Genomic DNA, 14,508 nt, shown 5'->3' with positions numbered 1-14,508 from the left:
ATAGTGAGACACATACACACACACACACACACACACACACACACACACACACACACACACACACACACACACACACACACACAAACACACATACACACACACACACACACACACACACACACACACACACACACACATTCACTAATCTGAAAAGTGATGATTGTTACTTCATCATTCTCTTCAGCACTGGGGTGAATAAAGGAGATGACAGTCTACATGATGATGTGTTGGAAAAGCAAATGATCCTAACATAAACCTTCATATGTCATCTCTAATCACACACACACACTCACACACACACACACACACACACACACACACACACACACACACACACACACACACACACTCAGTCACTACGTCATATTACAAACTAAATACCGTGCACACAACGACCAGACACAAACATTATATAGCTGATGATAAGATCAAGGCCGGACACAACAAAAGCTCTGTTTAATGGGATCAGTGTGTGTATCTGTCACAGAGGAAACAGGAGGAGGACAAAAAGAGCGATCACTCGGTGAGTGCAGACAGAAAGACAGAGTGGAGGAAGAAGGGCAGACAGCATGTGAAGTAATAAATGGAAAGAAGGTGAGAGGTAAAGCTCTCTTGGCTTCCTCAGTTGCTCTCTCTGTACTGGCCATTGGCCACTGACGTTCTTGTAAACAGAGGCGCTGTATAGAATAATCCACTTCAGAAAACTGTAGCCTATTGATTTTTTCTTTTGTGGTCAGCTGCAACCATCTCTGGCAATTCAGTGTGTATTTTTGGTAGAAATCCACACCTTTTGTGTATAAGGAATGGAAGCACATTTCACGTGTTGCACTGGATGCTGCACCTAACACACAAAGCTTTTCATGAAGAATGCAGCGTAATTATTCCTGAAAATATGCAAAAAGCTCAAAGGTTTAACTTGTAATTCCCAGCCTCTGACCAGGAAAAGCGCAAGTAAACAACCACTCAATTCAAACAAAGTCGCTTGTTGCTAACACGAGACAAACACGTAGACATCCGTTATTTCACACTTTATCATTAGTGCCTCTGACCGACTGTGTGGACACACATTACACATAAATATGAACTCTCGCCCCATGTTGTTTTAGATGTGACAAATGTGATTATGAAAGGACATAAAACTTCTCTGTCATTCATGGAACAAACAGTGAAAGGAATGAGGACTTGCTGATTCAATGAAAAAAGTCAGTTATCACTAAGAGCACTGTTGGCAGTGGAAACACAGCAGATGCAATGCATTCTGTGTTTAAACTCAGTTCTCGTGCTCAGCTGCTGAGAACAAGGGCTGAAACCAGACTTCCTGGATTAGACATGTGGCCATTCACTAAATAGCAAAAAGACAATCTCTCTCTCTCTCTCTCTCTCTCTCTCTCTCTCTCTCTCTCTCTCTCTCACACACACACACACACACACACACACACACACACACACACACACACATTCCTCTCGGGTGAACTCTGACCCTGACTAGTCCTCCCCTGACTTCTGCTGTCTTTCCTCTTAGTAAATAGCCTATTTTATGCCTTTCTTCTTTTTTTAGAGCCTCATGGTCTGTGTTTCTTATGACCTAGCCTCATCCTTTTATGTGTACAGATAGACAGAGACTATAAAGTCATGTAGCTCATCATTAGAATTAGTTTTTGACCACAGGACTGTTGGTCTATTATCAATCCAGTGGTGGCATGACAACCAACACCTCTGTGGCTGATACTCACAGAAACATGAAGTAAGCCGTCACTGCTGCCCACTATATGAGAGGCAGACAGAGAAAAATGCTGCCTTCTCTGGCATTTTACCAGACTTGTTTCCTAATGCATTAATAAGGAAATGTTTGGACTCCAAAACAGATACGAACGAATCCATCTTTGGGTAGGAGGGATGGCGTTACCTTCTGGCCTGTCAGTCGGAGTAGTGACTCAAACTAAAACCTCGTTTGTATTAAACTACTGTGTGTCCAACTGTGTTACAGAATAAGCAGCAGTTTGAAAATGAGACAGTGGCTTCATGTAGTTTTAAGGAACCATGTTTTAGCCTTCACTCTCCCTAACTGGTATCTAATAAATTGTGTGCCGTACCATTGCATATAATACTTTCCAGTCTGTTTGCTATCCTCTGAACAGCTTTCAGATCCTTTCAGTCGTAACATCCCGAAGATGCAGATTTTTCTTAGCACACTGTATTTAAATCTTCTCAATTTCAGACCGAAAAAAATAACCAGGTCAAGAGACAAAACAAAAAAAACGTCTTTTCTACTTATTTTGTTCACTTCATATTTAAGAGGGCTGTGTTTTTCCAGGATAATTCAGGTCATCGGAATAAATGCTTTAAGATAAAAATTTCTAATCGAAATCATTCAGTCACGTGTTCATTCCTGTCTGCTCTGTGTGCTGTGTGTATAGAGCTTGCATGTTCTCTCGTGCTTCAGGGGTTTCCCAAAGTTACTCCAGTCCAAAGGCTGATAGGCATTTCAAAATTATCCAGAGAATCCCCTTGGGCTAGAAAAGTCTCCAGGTTCCCTGTGGCCCTACATAGGAAATGTTTGTGCTACAGAAAACGGATGGATTCATTATATATATATGAGGATGGATTCCCCCTTGAGTCTGGTTCCTCTCAAGGTTTCTTACTTTACCATTCAAGTTAACGAGTTTTTCCTTGCCATTGCTGCCTGAGTCACCTCAGACTTGCTCATTGGTGATAAATACAAACACATTTCAATATATCTAATATTAATCTTGAATGTTGTATTATATTAATAATAATGTTAATAGGGGGCACGGTGGCTTAGTGGTTAGCACATTTGCCGCACACCTCCGGGGTTGGGGGTTTGATTCCAACCTCTGCCTTATGTGTGTGTGTTTGCATGTTCTCCCCGTGCCTCAGGGGTTTGCTCCGGGTACTCCGGTTTCCTCCCCCAATCCGTCTTTGGACTGGGGGAGGAAACCGGAGTACCTGGAGCAAACATGCATGGTAGGTTGATTGGCATCTCTGGAAAATTGTCCGTAGTGTGTGATTGCATGAGTGAATGAGAGTGTGTGTGTGCCCTGCGATGGGTTGGCACTCCGTCCAGGGTGTATCCTGCCTTGATGCCGGATGACGCCGGAGATGACGCCTCGAGTTCAAGTATACCATACTTTGTCATGGGTAAAGTATGCTAATGTGCTTGAGAATTTAACTGCAATGCCATTCATCTGCTACCATTAAAGCTAAATGGTACTAAGTACCTAAGTAAATAAGCCTAGATGCCTACTGTAGAAGCCTTAATATTAGAATATTAAAATGCTCTAGAGTTCAGACATAACAAATCCAGGTGCAGTTCAGTTCTGACAGTTCTATGGAAACTGGGGAAACTGATCCAAACACGACTCACATACAATCCACATCAGCTGTGGAAAACTGGCTTTAACCTAACAGTGACTCATGCTCACATTATTGAAAGTACGCGTCTCAGTGGATGCATTTAAACTACAAATACCTAGATACATGTCCACCAATGGGTTCAGGTAAGGCTTATTAAACTTAAATGGTAGACAAATCCAGTATCTTATTGTTCACCTTGTATATAAAGTGCAGATACACAAGTTAGAGAACGAAGAGGCAAATAATCCAATAGGACAATAAATATGGAACACAGCGCATGCTAACAAAAAAAATGCCATGATACAAAAAAATAAATAAGAAAAATTTAATTGATGATAATCTTTACTGTCCCATATTTATGTAGCTATAATAGATATTGAGAAGGCCTACCTATATATTCCACTTACTGATCTAGTGACCCCTCTTACAGCAGCTACTTTTCCTCTTAGCATTTATTTGATGATGGTTTGCTCTGGTTTGTGTCCCTGAGAAAGAAGAGACACAATGTCTGAGACAAGGAGCATGTGTCAGGGTTCGGCTCATAGGTAGGGTTTTTAGATGAAATGTGTTTAACACATCAAGCCTAATTTCACTGCTCTTTTGTGGATATGATGGTGAAAACGTATCTATACAGTATGTCGATATAGAGCCTCGTTATGCTTGTAGCAGTCTTAGCTCCATTAACGGCTTTATTTAACTCAAATTTTATTTTGCTTGACTTTAAAGTCACAATGGATGAAATCATCTGCATCCAAAAGCAAACGTTAATATAAATCTGTGGGAAATCTCAGGCTCTTTTTAGTGGAGTTCATTTCACTGGTGTGGCTCCTGCTCTTGTATTGGATGTTACTCTCATCAGAAACCTAAGTCTAAATCCTGAGAGCTGATTCAATTTTGTAGAGCTGCTCCACTGATATCAAGTGCAGATCTTTAAGTGCATTAAGTGTACTGCCCGATAAGTTCAATGCATTTATAACCTAATAAGAAACTGCTTTTACAGTTTCTGGTGTTTGAATTCCAATGGATTTATATGAAATTATCATATTTTTGATGTATCTCATAAAACTCAAGATTTCTTATTTGCTTCTGTTATTGGAGCAGAACATGCATGTGCCCTTTTGGCGTGCCCTTTATATGGATGATAGGATGACAGGTAGGTTAGAAAAACACCATCCTTGTACCATGAAGTGTGCAGTGCAGACTGTTTTATCAGTTTAATTCAATTCAGTTGTGTTTGTATAGCGCTTTAAAGCAGCTTTACAGAAATATATATTCTGAAAATTTATATTTATCTAGATTTTGGACCTTCATTGAGAAGAGGCCAACCCTGTGAGGACCCTGAGGACTCTAGAGATGTACCAGCTCCATTTGGACTCATTAAGTATTCGGACATCCTAAGATGAGATGCCTACATGTGGTCTTTGAGGACAACAACCTCCTCATGAATACAGAATTGTCAGACCCAAATGAGGATGAGGTTCTCTTTTGAGTCTGGTTCCTCTCAAGGTTTCTTCCTCTTCCATCTTAGGGAGTTTTTCCTCACCACAGTCACCTCAGTCACCTCGAACTTGATCGTTGGGATAAATAAAAACACATTTAAATATGTCTAATATTAATTTATGTATTAAATTAATCTTTGTATATTTCTTGTATTATGTTTCTTATTTTCTGTAAAGCTGCTTTGAGATGATGTCCATTGTTATGTTAAATAGCTATACAAATAAATTTGAATTGAATTGAATTGAATTGAAATGAATCTCTAATGAGCAAGCCAGAGGCAATGGTGGCAAGGAAAAACTCCCTGAGATGATATGAAAAGGGGGAAAATCCTCATCTGTGTGACACTGGACAGTGTGATTATAAATCATTTTATTATAACTGTATATATTGATAGATCCATCTGTGCTGTTGTATATGTAGTCCATTATATTGGGATTGATTTTATCCTTCAGTACTTAACTTTATTTTATTACAGTAGACTGTATATACTCTTTATGATCAAAAAAACAGTGTATGCTTGACCATCACAAAAACATGGGCTTCTTCCTCACACTGCTCACACAATGTTGGAAGTTGTCTAGCACCTAGTTGTCCACGTGTCTGTACCAGTTCTATATCTCGGAGGTGATATTTGAACCTTCCATTTCTATTTATTATTTTTATCTATTTTATATATATATATATATATATATATATATATATATAAAAGGCCTCAGTGTTTGGGAGTAGCTCAGGATGTAAGAGGCATTTATCAGTATAGGAGGGCTGTGTTTTTCCTTCATATGGGTTAAAAACTTTAACACTTTCTTTGCTAAGCCAAAGCTACACACAGATGTCAAAAACTGAACTGATGCAAACTCAAATTATGAAAATGTGCCAGTTGCGTGACTAATATATTTTCTGTTCGAGTAACTTCACATGTACGTAAGTCTACTTACAAAACCAGGTTCTGTTACTCACAGTATGTCACTCAGGTTTTTAGTGGTGTGTATTAAGCTGATGAGTGAACAGCTTGTCAGCATGAGAGTTATGAAAGTTACTTAAACAAGACACTGCTGCAGCCATACAGCTTCTCTCTCATTTTATTGAGGAGCTGATCCATTAGGACTATGAGGGCACCCAGCATTGATTGTTAGACAGCACTTCAGCTGTGGTGCAGTGGGTCCCTTGTCTCTGCAACTGTTTGTGTGTGTGCGTGTGCGTGCGTGTGCGTGTGTGTGCGTGTGTGTGTGTGTGTGTGTGTGTGTGTGTATGTGTGTGTGTGTGTGTGTGTGTGTGTGTGTGTGTGTGTGTGTGAGTGATAACGAATATGATTCTTAGCTTTGGTATTTCCTACATGATCTTTCATGACCTTTAAGGTGAGACTAACACAAACATTATATAAAATTGCAGCAGTATGTGACCTTTGAACTCGCCCCCACACACCCCCACCACCACCCCCACCACATACATGCACACATGAGCTTAGTAAAGCAAGACAGGAGGATTGTCACTTGAGAGAAACAGAGTAAGACAGAGACAAACTTAATATAGACCGAAAATAGACCACCCAGTGTGCCTGAGTCCTGAATAAGAGTCAAACACATTCAGCACCCAGTATACAGTCACAAGAGAACACAAGGAGTCCACATCAGGCCAGGGAACAACGACCAGACAGCAAGAGTCTGTTACTAAAAAAATCCCCAGCTTTGTTGATGAGCAGCCGCACAATCACTAGAGGTCTGGCTGGGGAAGAGAGGGAAGATCTCTTTGGAGAGACTGAACAATGTAAAGATCTGAGGCCTGGACACTCTTACACACACACACACACAAAATGTGGAGGTGAGCCAGCAGAAAAAACTCCTCATTTATCTCCCGTGCTAAAGCCATTTTTTTCCAGCTGAAAGAGATTCCAGTCAAATGTGAATGAAAATTAATGAAAGAGCTCAATCTGTCAATCTGTCTCTCTCTCTCTCTCTCTGTCTGTCTCTCTCTCTTTCTCTCTCTCTCTCTCTCTGTCTGTCTCTCTCTCTCTCTCTCTCTGTCTGTCTCTCTCTCTTTCTCTCTCTCTCTCTCTCTCTCTCTCTCTCTCTCTCTCTCTCTCTCTCTCTCTCTCTCTCTCTCTCTTCTCTCATCTCTCCTCTCTTTCTCTTCGTTCTTTTCTCTCTCTCCCTTTCTCGTCTCCCTCCTCTCTCTATCTCTCTCCTCGTCTTCGCTTCTCTCTCTCTCTTCTCTCTCTCTGTCTGTCTCTCTCTCTTTCTCTCTCTCTTTCTCTCTTCTCCTCGCTTATCTCTTCTCTCTCCTCTCTCATTCTCGCTCTCTCTCTCTCTCTCTCTCTCTCTCTCTCTCTCTCTCTCTCTCTCTCTCTCTCTCTCTGTCTCTGAAGCTCAGAAGCAAATTTGTATACTGGTCTGCATTATTTTACCTATCTATCTTATAGTGTTTTACATTCAGTTTCAAAGTCAGTTTGCACTGTCTTTAGTCCTGCACTGTCTTTTGTCTCGTGTTGTTTGCACAAGTTTGCACACATACACTTTATGTGAATAGGTTAATTTAACTTTTTAGCCCTGAGTTCAGTGTTGTCTTACGTAGCTCTGTATCTTTTTGTAGCAGCATGGTCCTGGAGAAACGTTTCATTTCACTATGTACTACATCAGCTATATATGATAATACATGATAATACATATAAGTCACCGACAGCAACTGATAAAAAATTGCAATACACAATCCTTTTGTGGTTGCTGTTGTAGTGAACAGGTTTGTTTACAGTCCCAGTCAGGTTACTAGTCCCAGTCAGCCTACTAGTCCCAGTCAGGTTACTAGTCCCAGTCAGCCTACTAGTCCCAGTCAGGTTACTAGTCCCAGTCAGCCTACTAGTCCCAGTCAGGTTACTAGTCCCAGTCAGGTTACTAGTCCCAGTCAGCCTACTAGTCCCAGTCAGGTTACTAGTCCCAGTCAGGTTACTAGTCCCAGTCAGCCTACTAGTCCCAGTCAGGTTACTAGTCCCAGTCAGCCTACTAGTCCCAGTCAGGTTACTAGTCCCAGCCAGCCTAATAGTCTCAGTCAGCCTACTAGTCCCAGTCAGGTTACTAGTCCCAGTCAGGTTACTAGTCCCAGTCAGCCTACTAGTCCCAGTCAGGTTACTAGTCCCAGCCAGCCTAATAGTCTCAGTCAGCCTACTAGTCCCAGTCAGCCTACTAGTCCCAGTCAGGTTACTAGTCCCAGTCAGGTTACTAGACCCAGTCAGCCTACTAGTCCCAGTCAGGTTACTAGTCTCAGTCAGCCTACTAGTCCCAGTCAGCCTACTAGTCCCAGTCAGGTTACTAGTCCCAGTCAGGTTACTAGACCCAGTCAGCCTACTAGTCCCAGTCAGGTTACTAGTCTCAGTCAGTCTACTAGTTCCCAGTCAGCCTTCTAGTCCCAGTCAGGTTACTAGTCCCAGTCAGCCCACTAGTCCCAGTCAGGTTACTAGTCCCAGTCAGATTACTAGTCCCAGTCAGCCTTCTAGTCCCAGTCAGGTTACTAGTCCCAGTCAGATTACTAGTCCCAGTCAGATTACTAGTCCCAGTCAGCCTTCTAGTCCCAGTCAGGTTACTAGTCCCAGTCAGCCTACTAGTCCCAGTCAGGTTACTAGTCCCAGTCAGCCTTCTAGTCCCAGTCAGCCTTCTAGTCCCAGTCAGGTTACTAGTCCCAGTCAGGTTACTAGTCCCAGTCAGATTACTAGTCCCAGTAAGCCCACTAGTCCCAGTCAGCCTACTAGAGACGCTACTGGAAACCAGATTGGTCTATTTTAAATCTATTTTGAGAGTGATATACAGAGAGATAAACAGACAGATAGTGGAGAGAGAGAGAGAGAGAGAGAGAGAGAGAGAGAGAGAGAGAGAGAGAGAGATAAACAAGAGAGAAACAGAGAGAGAGAAACATGAAATAAACAGAGAGAGAGAGAGAGAGAGAGAGAGAGAGAGAGAGAGAGAGACATGAGCTAAACAGAGAGAGAGAGAGGGGCAGAGAGAGAGAGAGAGAGAGAGAGAGAGAGAGAGAGAGAGAGAGAGAGAGAGAGAGAGCATTGATTTCCCGGAGAAGGACTCGGACCAGAAAGTTAATTCTGTATTTTGACAGATGTGCTCAGCCCAGATGTTTGTATAATGAATTTATTTGACGTAACAGGCTGCTTGTTGGCTGTGTTGTGATGCCGTGAGGGAGTAAAATGAAACATATCACACTGCACTCATACACAGCACCTAATATGGCCATACGGGGCACAAGCGACAGCTTCAGATCGGAGAATGCAGGAGGAAAAAAGGCAGAAACTTCCACGCTTTGTTCGTGTACCTGAGTAAGCCGGGCAGAGCGATGGAGCCGGAGCTGGAGCTCAGCAGTCCGCGCTTCCCGCTCAGTAGCTTCTCCACCAGCAGCACGTTCCCCGTGCGCGCCGCCTCCAGCAGCTCCTGCTCCTTCCCCATCCCGAACCGAACCGAACCGAGCTGTCACAGTCAAACCGGGGTTGGGGAGAAGGGGAGTGGAGGAGAAAAGGAGGGAGCGAAGTCCGAGTCGAAAACCGTAGGGTCCGATTTCACTCACACGAGACCATCATCATAATTAAAATTATCATCATCCACAAGATCCGCCGTGCTCCGGTTAGTCCATACTCATGCGCTGTTACAGTGAATCGTGAATCCGCTGTTAAAAAGAAGAGAGCTTCTGCCGGACGGGCCGGTTGTCCGTGATATGCTGTTATCCGGACCTCCGGGAGCAACAGCAGCAGCAGCAGCACCGGATTCTTTTGTCGATCACGGGCTCACACAAACAAACACACACACACTTACACGCGAGCTTAGAGTCTCGCGCATTGTGAACGTACACCGTTCTGTGATCAGTGTGTCCCGTTGTACGAGCATCTCAGTGTTGCTGGTGTGCGTGTGTGTGTGTGTGTGTGTGTGTGTGTGTGTGTGAGAGAGAGAGAGAGAGAGAGAGAGAGAGAGAGAGAGAGAGAGAGTCCTAGTTGGGCGTGGAAGTAAGAGACACAGTCAGACAGAAGGTTCGGTGGCTGTAATTGTAGCCTGTTTATTATTGTTCTGTGTCCCTGCACCGTTAAAGTAATGTCGCATGGTTTGGACACATATTCTCCCTGGCCTCGGCTCGCTTCTAAAACTTTTCAGCCCCTTACCTTCACATGTAGGAGAAGGAACAATGGGGTTGCGCATTTTACGCACACGGAGCGGTGGAAGGGTTAAACTGATGAAATACCGCGAGAAAAGGAGCGAGCGAGCGCGCGCGCACACACACACACACACACACGCACACACACACACACACACACACACACACACACACACACACATAAACATGCACAGCAGTGTGAATTTGTCTTGGCTCTGCTTCCACCTCGCTGTTATGAGCTCGCAGCATCACTTCCTGTATGGATGAGGGCAGCTCTCTTCCACAGAGAGATGAAATGGAGAGAGAGGGAGGGAGAGAGAGAGAGAGGGAGAGGCAGCTGTAGGCCCACCGGGTGTTGGGCAGAACGCTGAGCCCCAGTCTTTGCCAGGAGGGAGTGAGAACCTGATCTTGTGTGCAGGATCTTTTCCAAACCCCACTCTATATACCCTGTCTTTGTCTTGCACGTGCACACAAGAACAAAAGCTTGTTTACGAACTATTTGGTATTTTGTTGTGGGAGTAAATTTCATTAGTGCTGCGTACAGAGCAGCATTCATTTGCTGTACTGCCAATAAACAGCACTTTTCGTCCAGAGAGAACCCAACATCAGTCTGTGTCTGAGGACAAAAGAGAAGGAGAGATTCTCTGCAAAAAGAACCCAGCAACCTTTAAATATCTTATGCAAAGCAGCTTGTGGCCCCAAAACATTTGTGAAAAATAGTCTTTTGTAATAACAATAATCTTGTGAATGTTGTCATGTCTCTGCCATTCCACAGATGACACTGTTACAGAGATGATCTGGAAAACATCATCATAATCTAAAAGTATATCCATATTTAAGCGCTATCCATCTATAATATAAAAATAGAGTACAAATGTATATATATGGATTTTCTGGATATGCTGTATAATAAGAATTAGAGACCATTTACCTCTTTATAAGGGTGCAGGGAAGCTTAGACCTTAAAGCCAAAGGAAGTGTGTTTGGCTTGATTCTGGTTCCTTAAAACCATTTTTGTATGGGTTTCACATTTACACACATAATATCTTTGCACTGCACACACATAATTATGAAGAAAATATTGATGTATTCATAACCATAAACAAAGAAACCAAATACAAGAGCTGCATTATCACTTTGTGCATTAAAAAGCATTTAAAGCATTAAATCTACACCAGAAGTAAATAGAAGGCAAAATATGTTTTAATGTTTGTATGACAGAGCCCATAAAAGACTATGTTGCTAAAATGTTAATCATGTTCAATGTTTTTAAAACTTTTTTTAATGTTAAAACATTATGTTTAAATGCTAATGTGGTTGATGTTTTAGGTGTTTGCTAGAATGGTACTACTGTAGGTGATTGCTAAGTGGCTGCTAATATAACTCAGGTGGTTCATATGGCTTTATTATATGGTTTGGATGTTATTGTGTTGCTAAGCAGTTGTTTACATTTACAGTGTCTTACATTTAATTCATTAATTCAACAGAGTTAAGGGCCTAGCTCTAGGGCCCAGCAGTGGCAGCTTTGCGATCTTGGGATTCAAACTCACAACCATACAATTAGTAATAAAACACCTAAACCACTGAGCTACCACTGTATTGGAGCTTGCTATGGTATTTGTAAATGGTTGCCCTTAAATTCCAGTTGTTTACTTGGGCGTTGCTATAATTTTTCAAAATGTTTGCTAGTTTGTTGTTAGGTGGTGTCTGTGGCTAGGATGATGCTAGGATGATGTTAGGTAGCTGTATTGTATTCTGGGTTGTTGCAAGGGCAATGGTACTAAGCATTACATGTTGCTAGGTTGTTGCTAGCTAATTACTATGGAATTCCTGTTGCTATAGTATTCCAGTTGGTTGCCAGGATTTTGACGTTGATTCCAGATGGTTCCTAAGATTTTGCTAGATGAATGATAATGTCCATTCTTTGTGGTTGTTTTGGGTTTGTTAAGTAGTTCCTATGCATTCCCAGGCAAGGTGGTTGTTTTGGAATCTCAGCTACAAATATACTGCACATTAACAGCTAACTGTCAGGTGTGACTACGCTGGTAGCAGAGAGAACAACACACTTTTAATAGTAATCAGTATGTGAACAGCATACAGACAACATCAAATCAGCTGGTGGCAAGACCACGGACACTTTCCATGAATTTCCTATGAGAAAAAGAGAACTTTGTAGAACTTTAAGTCAAATCTTATCTAAAAACCCAAGCATACATTTCTCTATAAGATCTACATCTCAAATTTATAGGCTGTTGCTATTAGCATGCTGTGGTAGTCTAGGTGTTTGACAGCATGTTGCTAAGTGATTGCTATGATATTCCAAGTCAGTTAGGGTATCTTTTTTTCATGAGAGGTATTTTTGAAAATAATACAATAAGATATAGAATTCTTTTGGACTTTATTTAGTATATCAGACTTACAGGGGGACAAAAAAAACAGAAACACTGCTAGTATTTGGTGTCTGGGAGAACGTGTCACTCATGCAGAGTTATGGACCTCCTCAATCACATAAGTTTTTCCTGTTCAGTCTACACATTTTCATTGGGGTTCAGGTCAGGACTTATGATGGTTGGTCCAATACTTTCACTTAGATCTCTTCAAACACTTTTGTTTTCCTAGGAACATTGACCTGCTCAAAAACCTATTTGTGACCAAGTTTAAACTTTCTGGCTGATGTCTGAAGGTGATGTTTCAGTATTTCAGTTGAATCTGTTGCAACAAAATTCATACATTTTTGGGAGTTAATTTGTCTGTGCATGTCTGTCTAGTCTTGGTTTTTAAACCAACTCACTAGAGACTGTTGTTTATTAAATTTCCAGGAGATCAGCAGTTTATGAAATACTCAAACCAGCCCATCTGGCACCATCTTTTGGTGGGTTGCTGTTCTGGAGAGCTCAGGTGTGTGTCTACATCACATCAAGAAGAAAGGACATCAGCCATCACCTCAGAGAAGCAGCTGTTGCTTCTCATCAGTCTGGGACGGGTTATAAATCTATCTCCAAACAATTAAAAATTTACCATTCTACAGGTAGAAGGATTGTTGGGCAGCTTTCAAGATAGTTGCTTTTAAGATCTTCCAGGGAAGGTGCATCCAATCCAAACTCAGACCATTTAATGCTCAGAGATATACAGTAAAAAAAAAAACAAATAACTTCATCATGTGACCTAAATGCCTATGAAGAGCATTAAGTATTTAAGTTCCTGAGCAAAATTATGGCTTTTATTGAAGCGTGGCTAGGAAAAGGGACAAAGAATAAGACATTAAGGCCTAGGTTTGTGAAATTGCATATTTCTGGAACAATATCCTTTAGACTGATAAGACCAAGGTTGAGATGTTTGGTCATCAAGCAAAGTGGGATGTTTCTTAAAAAGCAAAGCGTATCACCACATACGCATCATACTGTACCATGTGTGAAGCATTATGACGATTTACTTTGTAGCCACAGGACCTGGGATACATAGCTGCACATAAACTAATGTGCTGAAACATCAGTGAACTGAAGCGATGTTGTAAAGAAGAGTGGGTGAAAATTTCTCCATGACAAAGTGAGAAAAGGTTTTCTTTAGGTTGGTTTTGCTAAAGGTGGTTCTACATGTTACTGAATCTTAGAGTGCATTTATTTTTATTCCACCTGGTTTTTGAATTGTTTGGTTTTTAAGAAAACAATGACTACATATTAAAATCTTCTGTGTTTCATTGTTGTCAATTTAGGTGATTCGTTTGGTTCTAGAAGTTTGTTATAGCAGACAATTGTATTTTTGTTCTCCAGTATGTATATAAACCATTCATACGTGCATACAGCAGAAGGAACGTACAATTATACACAAGTAAGTCAAAAGCAAAATAACAAAATCAATAACAAAAGAATAATTTTCTTTTTACTGTTACAGTATATAGAGATATTATCACCTCTTATATGGAAGGTGTTTGTTTTCTTGTACTATTACAGAATCACAATAATTAGGAGTCTGGAAAAAGATATGAAGGGTTAAAGGCAGTTGGTTACTTCCAAATATTCAGATGTAGGGTTTTTTTTTACATCACTTAGGAGAGCCGTTTTGTGTACGTTTGTGTGCCGGGATTACAATGAATGACCATAAATTTCATCTCAAGGTCATATCTCAGTGTGTACATTATATATATATATATATATATATATATATATAGATATATATAGATACACACATATATATATATATATATATAGTATATATATATATATATATATATATATATACACACACATACATACACACACACACACATATATATATACACACACACACACACACACACACACATTATATATATGTATACATATATATATATATATATATATATATATATATATATATTATATATATGTATACGTATATATATACACACGTATACATATATATATATACATATATATGTATACGTATATAAATGTGTGTGTGTGTGTGTATATCAATAAAAGCCATCCTGATGTCTCCAAACTGAAATGGATTCAA

The 14,508-nt window shown here is 40.8% G+C and overlaps 1 protein-coding gene across 5 annotated transcripts in view; it reads right to left on the bottom strand.

The window, feature by feature from the left end:
* anks1b (ankyrin repeat and sterile alpha motif domain containing 1B) overlaps nucleotides 1–9,791 on the bottom strand; it is a 184,653-nt gene extending 174,862 nt beyond the window's left edge. For 2 of the 5 annotated variants that reach the window (XR_007144055.1, XR_007144056.1), the window contains exon 1: nucleotides 9,187–9,791. Coding sequence is in view for 3 of the 5 variants with exons in the window: in XM_027164006.2 (XP_027019807.1) it covers nucleotides 9,187–9,317 (131 nt within the window). In the remaining 2 variants the exon portion in view is untranslated. The remainder of the gene's footprint in view (nucleotides 1–9,186) is intronic. The other 3 variants (XM_027164006.2, XM_027164007.2, XM_027164012.2) reach the window with 2 other exon arrangements.
* Nucleotides 9,792–14,508: the final 4,717 nt, after the last annotated feature.

This window comes from Tachysurus fulvidraco, chromosome 10 (assembly GCF_022655615.1).
Source record: "Tachysurus fulvidraco isolate hzauxx_2018 chromosome 10, HZAU_PFXX_2.0, whole genome shotgun sequence".
In the NCBI taxonomy this organism is placed as follows: domain Eukaryota; kingdom Metazoa; phylum Chordata; class Actinopteri; order Siluriformes; family Bagridae; genus Tachysurus; species Tachysurus fulvidraco.
This window is presented reverse-complemented; position numbering and strand designations above follow the sequence as displayed.